Source organism: Cyprinodon variegatus, unplaced genomic scaffold (genome assembly GCF_000732505.1).
Source record: "Cyprinodon variegatus isolate N-32 unplaced genomic scaffold, C_variegatus-1.0 Scaffold480, whole genome shotgun sequence".
In the NCBI taxonomy this organism is placed as follows: Eukaryota; Metazoa; Chordata; class Actinopteri; order Cyprinodontiformes; family Cyprinodontidae; genus Cyprinodon; species Cyprinodon variegatus.
In genome coordinates, this window is record NW_015150933.1 from 1 (window position 1) to 10349 (window position 10349).

At 38.0% G+C, this 10349-nt stretch overlaps 1 protein-coding gene across 1 annotated transcript; it reads left to right on the forward strand.

Annotated features, from left to right (window-relative positions):
* The first annotated feature begins 2904 nt into the window (after window positions 1–2904).
* adssl1 (adenylosuccinate synthase like 1) lies at window positions 2905–9654 on the forward strand. The gene is made up of 13 exons (XM_015389919.1): window positions 2905–3180; window positions 5319–5421; window positions 5509–5571; window positions 5687–5737; window positions 5820–5886; window positions 5975–6082; window positions 6163–6244; window positions 7039–7165; window positions 7250–7404; window positions 8784–8908; window positions 9024–9121; window positions 9205–9354; window positions 9516–9654. Exons 1-13 carry the CDS (start codon window positions 2992–2994, stop codon window positions 9566–9568), a joined length of 1371 nt encoding a protein of 456 aa, XP_015245405.1. The 5' UTR covers window positions 2905–2991; the 3' UTR covers window positions 9569–9654.
* The last annotated feature ends 695 nt before the right edge of the window (window positions 9655–10349 follow it).

Here is a 10349-nt window from a genome sequence, read left to right on the forward strand (position 1 = left end):
ATTTACAGTTTTCCGACAGTGTGGCCCAGACCACGGAGAGGTCCACACTTCCCCAATAGAAATCCAACGAGAGACTGTCCAAAAATCACAGACAAAATCCAAAACGATACATATTTTCGTATCGCTCCCATTTCTAAACTATTTGATGTACTGACATAAAACTTTGTATAGAACATCTTCAGACCCTTCTAGCACTCACATTGAAAGATTTTTTTCAATATCATTTATGGTTTAGCTGTTTAGCTGACTTGTTTGGGCATAGGAAAACATTGATTCTGAGAAAAATCCTCATACTCAGAAAAAACATATTTTTACATAATCACTGTGGCCAAATAGTTTTTAGTAGAAACATAAAAGTTGGCACAGTCGAAGCCGACGGATGGCTGACGCCAACAGTGAAAGTATTTTTTGAATATCTTTTATGGTTTTGCCTCACTGCTCATTTGTTCGGAGGGGAAGTTTTGCTTTTGAGAGCTCCGCCCTACCATGGAGCTGCATGTTATTTAATGTATATATATATATATATATATATATATATATATATATATATATATATTGAAATATTTTGTATTTGAATTTCAAATTAAATTATGAAAAAAAATTGAAAAATCTCTTAATCAGGGTCATTGGTTGCGGGGCGTTGCCCTAGCGCCCTCTATTGGCCAGCCGCCACCGCTATTTTGTTTTTATCCATTTTAAAATTATTCTTCATTGACTGACATTAAGAAATAAAACTTGATGCAAGTTTTGGCCCTGAAGCGTTAGCTCCGTCCACTTAACCTGTCATCTACCCAGCATGCATTGCACCGGGGGGAAATGTAGACCTCCATGGATTTCAAATAAAGAAGGATAAATATTTCTTGAAGTAATTAGGATATTTTATTTGTCATAAACATTTAGGCCAACAGGATGAACTAGTTGGGATCCTTTTTAAGGCTCCAAAAGAAAACATTTCTATGAAAATTACAAAAAAAATTATAGCCTTATAAATACTAAGAAATAATGACTGATAATCAAAGGAAGATCCCTATACTACTAATGACCACAATTTAATTAGAATCAGAATTTATGAATGGCTTATAGCTAGAGTGTTTGCATGTCAAAGATCAGGGGTATTTAAAAAGTCTCTTCTTTTGTTAAGGAGTAAATTAATCTGCAGTGCAGCAGGTATTTATCCTGACTACTGTGAATATCAGTTACCATTAGCGCTGCTAGCCTTTCATAATCAGTCGTTTGCTGTGCACTTATTCAGACTGACGCGGTCCATATGATGACTGATTGAGCGTGTCCTCCATATTTTTAACTTGTCACTCTAAAGGGGAAAACTGTAAATCTGTTGGTGTCATTACCGGAGACAAAATCAATCAAATAGCAGGAAATAGTCAGAGTTGTCCAAGAAAAATCAAAGAATCTGTGTGATGAAAACATGTTTTGAAACCTACTTTCAGGCTGCTTTCATTCATATAATTACACCTTGGTCCCATTGGAAATATGAGCACCTTTTCATGTTGCATCCAGTTGCAGCTTATTTGCAGGTTATATTTTAATGTCTTTGATTGTTTATTGATATACATACGGAGGGCTAAAGAGGACAAAATAAAAAATTAAAACTGTTATGAAAAAGATAAATATAAATGCATTATAAAATGAATAAACGCACCATTAAGGAGATATGAAATGTAAAATAAAAGTAAAAAAATGTATCATTAAATGTACCATTAATTTAATACACATTTAAATTAAATATAACATTAAGTTATCAGATTAAAAGTAATTGACTTTAATTTTCCATTAACAAAAGAGAATATTACTTTTAAATTATTCCGTTAAATAATTTTTTTTTTTAAATAAATTAATTTCAGCCTACATATACATTTCCTTATTTCACTACATTTATTTATTTCATGGCATTTGAGCCTCAGACTCTATTAAATTATTAAAAATATCGACTTCATCCATTAAACTCAGTGGGCGGGACCAGAGTCACTTAAATAGAGACCCTTTGCTTCATGCTTTTCTGTGCCCTCATAAAAAACACACTGGCCCCCGCTGGTCCCCCACTGGCCCCCTGGCACATTTGGACTAGAACCGCCACTGGAGCTACGGGGAAGGAGAATGACACAGGGGGGCAACAGAGAGTAAACAGGAAATACATAAGAACTCAAATACAACCACAAAACAACTACAATGACACAAAATGGAAATGAGTCCAATTACCTAGAAAACACGGAATGAAAATCAAAGTGTAACAGAAAACTCTAAAACAAAACATAAACAGAAGCAAAAAAGATAGAAAAATGACAAGTTGTGGTTTCTTTGCGGTAACAAACATAAACTTCTATTCCCTAGCAAAAGTGTGAGAATCAGGACAATCCTCTTTTCATATTGATGTTGTTAAATAAAAAAATATTTACCAAAATAGCTGTCCTATTTTTTATTCTAAAGTTCTTCACAGGTGATTATAGCAAAGTGGTTCTACACATCAATAGATAAGGTGGTTTCTGAAAGTTACAAGGTTCTTTAAAATTACTCTGATACAGCAATGAACTGAAAATTTAATTTGTACCTTTGAATACTTTAGTATTTTCAAAAGTGAGTACTTCAGTACTTGTAGTTGAGTAAGATTTGACTGAGTATCAATACATTTCCTCAAGTAGGCAACTAGTGTTGAATACTTCCACCTCTTATAGTTGTCTTTATAAATGTACTCAAATATTAAATTTATCTTCAATTTTCAAAGAAACATTTTTTACTGCACTAAAATATCTTATTTGTATCCTTTTTATACATATTTACCTGGTATGCCAATACTGTTTAATTGTTCCCTTTATGTTTAAATGCTCCTGAGCAGCAGTGGAGACCCCTTGCAGAGCTACGTCCCTCTGTGCGTCTGCTTCTGACATCACCTCCTCTAAAATTACAGATATGGCAATGACTCTCTTAGGGACAGTTTAGTCTTCTTGAGACGGGAAGACTAAAGCAAGCGCCGTTATGTCGTTCAACTGGTCGTCCAAGGAGCAGAAAACCGCAAATCAGGCCGCAGCGGGCGGACAGAAGCGAGCGCGCAGCGACGCGGGGAACAAAGTGACGGTGGTGATCGGGTCGCAGTGGGGGGACGAAGGAAAGGGGAAAGTGGTGGATCTTTTGGCCACAGAGGCTGACGTTATCTGCAGATGCCAGGTAGATATCTGGAGTTTCTTATGTCAAGGTTTCAGTCATATAGGACAACGTGTGTATCTTAAAATATTAATAATGATAAGGCATGCAACTGGTTTTGGTCCCTGAAAAAAACTATCCAAGTACCTATATCTCTGTAAAGGTTTGAATTTCAGATTTATTATTGTTTGTTAGACTCCATCGTAAAGTTGGAAAGTTAAAATTGTGAAGTTTGTTCAATTTGTCGTGGATAACATGGGCAAAAAAAAAAAGAATAAAGTAAAAAAACATTGAAAAAATCACAGCCCTTCACAGATCTGTTTGTACATATACAGTGACACGACAGTCCAGAGGTCAATCGTGCGCTGAGACGCACACTGAATCCTGTCTGCAGTTGGGATGTTGTGCTTTCTCCACTGTCAGGATCTAGTACCCTGTGTCCTGAAGCCTGGATAGCCCCCACCCTCCGGGCTGGAGAGGTCACATTCTCTGGCTGGTTTGATATGTGAGAAGGGCAGTGTAGCCTAGGGGGAAAGAGCAAGTGCCAAGCCTGTTAATTTGGGTGCTGGAAAAACTTGGTCCTCTTTATGTCACCAAAGGTAGTGAGGGTTTTGATTTTAACTAAATATTCTGTAGTTAACATACAAAAGTTTTCAAACCTTTTAATTTTTTTTATATTAAAGCAGTACATTTAGTTTGAATGAAAAGAAAAATAATGAATCAATGACTTAACGTCTGTCTGCACTGCATTTTAATCAGGGGTGTCAGAGGCTGGATAAAAATGTATTTCAAATGTAGAATTAACCTTTGAAAAGATATTAGATTTTCCTGTTTGTGGTTGTCATGGTTGGTGGATGTAGTTGTGGACCCAAATGCAAAGTTTAATGAAAAAGTGAAAATACAAAATCCTTACTCCAGAAGTGTCATGATTGATTTAGGGATTTCTTACCCAAAAGCAGAGAACCACTCAGAGACCACGGGAAAAAGTTTAACAGGTTTATTTAATGTAAATGTGTAATAGAAGTTGGGTCTGGAACCTAGTGGACTGGTGAACCGGAACTGGAAAGTCTGAAGGGGAGATCACAGTGATCAGTTCAGGTACCGTAGGAAATTTGACCAAGGCTTCAATAATGCTGGAGAGGGACTCACGTTTGAGGGGGCTCTTGTCAAACCTTAAATCCAGTCAGTGTGGGATTTATCCAGAGAAGAGGGGACTCATTGGAGAGTGGACAGGTAGACATACATTGGACCCAGAGGAGTAATGGTGCGGACTGTCACTTGGATTTCCAATGGGAACTTGAACGGATCATGTGAAGGTTTTCCCCTGCTCAGTGTGTACTCAGTAAATCCTTCCAGGGGGAGAAGGTCCAGGTATCCAGTTACTCAGGAAGGCTTCCTGCCGAAGAGCAAAGACAAAAAACAACATAAGACTCAGAGAAACAAAGCTCAGGTTAGACTGCTAATCTCAGCTTGGCCCAAAACTAGCAAACACTCTCGCGTCGAGGTAGAGACAGCCCACTGCTCAAATACTCCTCCAGTAATGATCTAACAAGCAGCAGGTGAGCAGGGAGGGCCAACGAGGACAGGGCACCACCAGGTGGTGGAGAGACGGAAACACAAAAACAACCCACACAAACTGGATTCCTAACAAGAACTGATGGACACAAAAAATCAATAACCAAAAAACTAGTAGAAACTAGGGAGGAATTAACCAAAAATAATGACAAGGATCCAGCAAAAAGTAACTGAACAAAAGGTGTATATATGGGAGACAGAAACAATGGGAGGACTAATTAGTTAATAGGGAGCAGGTGTAGACAGAAGTAACTAGAAGGAGCCAAGGGAAAGGAGACCAGCACAAGGGGGCAACAGAGAGTAACTTTAAAAAAAACTTAAAGCTTAAATATAACACAAAATGGAAAAGAAATCAATGATAAAGAAAACACAGAATAACCTAAATTAAAGTGTAACTGAGAACTTAAAAATAAACTTTAACAGAAGTCCATAAAGGGCACAATCATGAGAATGATTATGCACCCCACCACCATGCTTTATCAGTTAGTATCCCGATAAAGTTATTGATTGTAAGGTGACAACATTTAAAACAAGAAGTGTGAATACTTTGCAAGGTGCTGTATATTTACCTTTGCTGGGATTTCCAGGGAGGCAACAATGCAGGACACACAGTGGTAGTAGATGGCAAAGAGTACGATTTCCACCTTCTCCCCAGTGGAATCATCAACAGCAAAAGCATTTCACTCATCGGTAAAAACAAAACAGCTCCACATTTCAATCATTACAGAAAGTGGACACTTCACAGCTTTACTGAGTATTTTCCTTCCTCTCGTTCAGGTAATGGAGTTGTCATACATCTGCCTGGACTGTTTGAAGAGGGAGATAAAAATGAGAAGAAAGGTATTTTCATGCAAATGTGGTAAAAAAAAAAAAAAAATAAAAAAAAAAATAAGGAAAATGCTGTGTAAAATGATTCCCTGTTCTCATGTTGACATGATTTTTATTCCATGAGCAGGACTGAAAGGTTGGGAGAAGAGACTGATAGTGTCAGACAGAGCCCACCTCGGTACGCACATTTCCTTCTGTCAGTTATTTGGATTAATTGTGAATTTTCTCTTTAACCAAATTAAATCTTATCTTCTTGACAGTCTTTGATTTCCATCAAGTTGTTGATGGCTTGCAGGAGACAGAGAGACAAGCGCAGGAAGGAAAGAAGTAAGGGGCAGGAGTAAAGTAAGGTGCACAACGGGAAATGTTCTTTCTGCCCTAATCCTCATTGATTCTGCTTTATTTTCCATGGCAGCATTGGAACAACAAAGAAGGGCATTGGTCCGGCATACTCCAGCAAAGCTTCCCGCATTGGTCTACGTGTGTGTGACCTCTTGGGTGACTTTAATGACTTCTCCACGAGGTAGAAATATTTTAAGAGTCCAACTTCTCCAAGTAACTTCTGCACAGTAAAGGGTCATATTCTTTTAAAACTCTTCTCAGATTTAAGAATCTTGTCCGTCATTATCAGTCCATGTATCCATCCTTGACAGTCGATGTTGATGACCAGCTAAAAAAACTGAAGGTAGGTGGGTTTTTTGTTTGTTTTTCTAATTGGTGAAGCACTAGCCCTGTAAAAAATATTTATAGCCCTTCATAACCCTTGAGATTTTTCACATTTTAGGAGTCAGCAGGGGTCAGCAGTGAGCATTTTGGGGTATTCATCTTATTTTCTAAAGTAGAGATAGAAAGTCAGTCTTAAGATGTATAGTTGATTGGAGGCATAACCCAAAATGACTTGCTCTGGTGGGTAAAAACAGATACACAACACACTTTTCAGAATTTCCAAGCAGGAAAATAAAACCATGTGCCCTATTCCTTACATTTCTCTGTGTTGGGTTTATAATATTAAGTTCAATCTAATTAGAGCAACTATATACATTTTTTTTTATCATATAAATCATAGCTAAAGCTAAGATGTTTTTTCCTGTTCTTTTTACCCCACTATCCTGTATAATGATGAAATGTCCCAGCCTTCATCTTGGAATGTGATATTTAGGTCAAAAGGGACAACAGCTTTTCCATGGACACATATTTTACTACAATCTAAAATAGCTTGTTCTAACATCTCTGATTAGCGGATACTTTATATTAAGCTACCTAAAAAACTTTTTTTTTTTCCCCAAATTTCCCTGATTAGTTGCCTCCATACGGCTACCCAGGAGGTATCAATTATTTTGTAGCTGTTTACTACCAAAAGATATTTCAGTGTCTTGTTTTGGAAGATTTAAGCTATTTATTTTTTGTTTTGTTTTTGAAGAAGCAAAGAAACGTCTTCAAATTCCAAACCTAACTCTAAATGTGTTTTGTTTCTTGAAGGAATTTGCAGAGCGATTGCGCCCGATGGTCAGAGATGGGGTCTATTACATGTACGAAGCTCTTCATGGACCTCCAAAGAAGATTTTAGTTGAAGGGGCCAACGCTGCTCTGCTTGACATCGACTTTGGTAGATCTTGTTTTAAAGCAATCTCCTGAACGCGTACATTAACATGCTGTATATTTTCATGAAACATCAGTGATGCTCTTCTAGGCACATATCCTTTTGTGACTTCATCAAACTGCACCGTGGGAGGGGTGTGCACTGGACTGGGCATCCCTCCGCTCAACATTGGTGATGTGTTTGGTGTATCCAAGGCCTACACCACCAGAGTGGGGATTGGAGCCTTTCCCACAGAACAACTGAATGTAAGACCTCAAAGTTTTAGCATAAAGACTCTATCTGGGAACATTTAGTCTGATCATTTTGTCTGCATTATAGGCATGGACTGGTATTTTTAGATTAAGGGTGTGATATTCCTGAGTCATAGTAATCTGGTGATATTTAACCCCTTAACTCTTATTGTTGCAAATTTGCAACAAACCCTTTGTATTACGTACACAGCCAAGATAGCATGTGGATTCCTCCAATGCCAGTTATCATGCAACCTGTCTTCCCCTGGGGCCCGGTCACGGGTGGTTGAATAAGCCAGAGGGTGAGAATAGTCTGAGAGTCAGAGAGGAAATGAGCAGAGATGGGTGAAAGTTCGCTTGCATGCGGTAGAGAGAAGCTAGGCAAAATGAAGGGGATATTGAAAGATGATTGGCTTTGAAGGAGGTGTGGCCTCGAGATGATTGGCTGAAGCTGGACAAAGGGGTTCAGGTTAGGCTGATAACGGTCCAGATTAAATTTTCACTAAAGTTTAATATGTGTCCTTTGATATGTAAAAGCTATGTGATCTTCTCCAGCGACCATTAAGTCTTTATGGGTCCCTTCACTAAGAAAAAAAATCTTAAGATCTTTGAGGATAACATAACCCATTATCCTTCCAGTAATGGAAGAGATACTGTCCCAGAATCAGTCTAACTTTGAGCACATTGCTGTTGTTCATCACTTTGTTCCTTAAAAATATGAGGTGTAACTAAAAATTCACCCTGATTTATCTTTCTCTTTCTTCAAGAACCAGTAGACGTCTGTGATGTCACACACATCACCCTCTGACTCTTCTATACAATTGTTATACTTCAATAATAACTGTCCTCAACACAGAGTTGACCTAAAACCTAAGTGACTGGGAATGTAGATAAGCAATAGGGAACCTGTTTGGAGAGCAACCTCCCTCTTGCATTCATTACACCCTTAATCTGAGTTGCACACTGGGTGGTAAACCTTTGGTGCTTTGGTAGAAAATATGATTATGAAGCTGCATTAAAAAAAAACAACAAAAAAACCTTAGTGTATCTTTAGATGACTAGTATGCTGCTTTTCATTTTGTGGTTTGTAATTGTGCAAACATTTATTGTGGCTCACACAGCTGTTGGATTTATTCCTGAGATGACATATTTCCTATGGATAAACTTAGGGCCATGTTCTAGGTTAGGGACATATTTACTGCAAGAGTCAGAATTGTATCACCTGTTTCAGGAGCTAACCACTAAGATAAATGTCAGGATGTGAAAACATGACCTCCTTGCACGTGTGACGTGTCACTGTCATCAACATCTGTTTAATTTTCCAAAATTGAAACTGCACAATTAAACTGGTGAAGTTGTTGTTGTGTTTTGTTTTTGTTTCCTGGTTTCTCTAGGCAGTTGGAGAGCTGCTACAGACACGAGGTCATGAAGTTGGGGTGACCACAGGAAGGAAGCGGCGCTGTGGCTGGTTGGATCTTGTCATTCTCAGATACGCTCACATGATTAATGGCTTTACTGCGTGAGTATCACAAGAAATTTTAGGCAAGGCATCGGGTGTTCTGTAGATCCTACACCATCCTGATCACTGTTTATAGTAACTCAAACTAAGTTTGTTGTTGCCCTGTTTCCAACAGCATTGCTTTGACAAAACTTGATATTCTGGATGTGCTTGATGAAATTAAAGTTGGCATTGCCTATAAACTTAATGGGAAGAGAATCCCTAATTTCCCAGGTAATAAATAGAAGGTATTTATTTAATATTTTGTTTTAATACTCCATCTAAAGCTTGGGAATGCTTGCTCTGTTTTATTATAGCCAATATGGATATTTTGCACAAAGTGGAGGTGGAGTACGAGACCTTCCCTGGTTGGAAGACAGACACATCTGCAGCCAGGAAGTGGAATGATCTCCCAGCCAAGGCACAGAACTACATTCGTTTCATTGAGAACCACATTGGAGTCCCCAGTATGTCTGACACGAAAATCCCATATCCTTAAACTTCAAACCCACTGCAGTTAAAAAAAAAAAAAAAACATTGCTCTCCATTAAAGGGCACAATTAGTAAATCAAACCAGCTTTGCTTATACTTGCTGTTATTGATTATCTTTTTCTTTTCCTCATTTCAGTCAAATGGGTCGGTGTCGGGAAGTCCAGAGAGTGCATGATCCAGATGTTCTAAACCACACTGCACTCACTGAAGAGAAGAGTCGGGAGATGTTTTAGCCCGGAGACAATCTCCTTAAAAAAATAAAACCGATATGGATAACACCACTGAGATGTGTTCATTGACTGCCTTCTGAAGCTGTCAAACATACCCGTTTATTGAAAGTCTATACAGCATACTGCACCTTCCAAATCAAAACATATCACTTTCCCAGAGAGGACTTTTTTCAATGAATAGATAACCTTTGACCTAATAACCATTATTTGTCCTTACTTTTGAATATTACAACACAATCTGTCCTCTGCACATAGTGCTTTTTGTAGTTTTGTACTCCATGAAACATGCAAAGCAGAAGAAGAAACTGTCCAGTTAACGATTTCCACTGATTTTACCTGAAAAAATCTGAGGATATAAGGTGTTCTCTCTAGTGCTTTCATATTTTTTATTGCAACGTCGCTCTGTGCAGTTGCCAGCTTATCCTTATGCTAGCAGAAAAGCACTGCTGCATTATGGGTAATTTTAGCAGTGTGACTCATGCATTGTAAATACCTATCTTCTGCGCTGTGAATGGCCCAGGCTGATCTAGCTGCAATTAAAGGCGGTTAACTTTCTAATTTACTTTACTGGAGAGGCTAGCCACCACCATATTTTACCATATTAAGTTGATGTGCAACATTACTTTTAGATTAGTAGAGTCTTATTTGATGGGATCATCTTAATTTACTTAATTTAACTTTACTACATTATCCCCTACATTGCTTACTAATTGTAATGTACTTATATCATTCCAAGTTAG

Bases quoted from the DNA above. Each gene is read 5' to 3' on its own strand.
- adssl1 (XM_015389919.1), top strand. From the start codon at position 2,992: ATGTCGTTCAACTGGTCGTCCAAGGAGCAGAAAACCGCAAATCAGGCC. The intron at 5,422-5,508 runs GTAAAAACAAAA...CCTCTCGTTCAG, and splicing joins CAAAAGCATTTCACTCATCG to GTAATGGAGTTGTCATACAT. The intron at 5,738-5,819 runs GTACGCACATTT...TCTTCTTGACAG, and splicing joins GTCAGACAGAGCCCACCTCG to TCTTTGATTTCCATCAAGTT.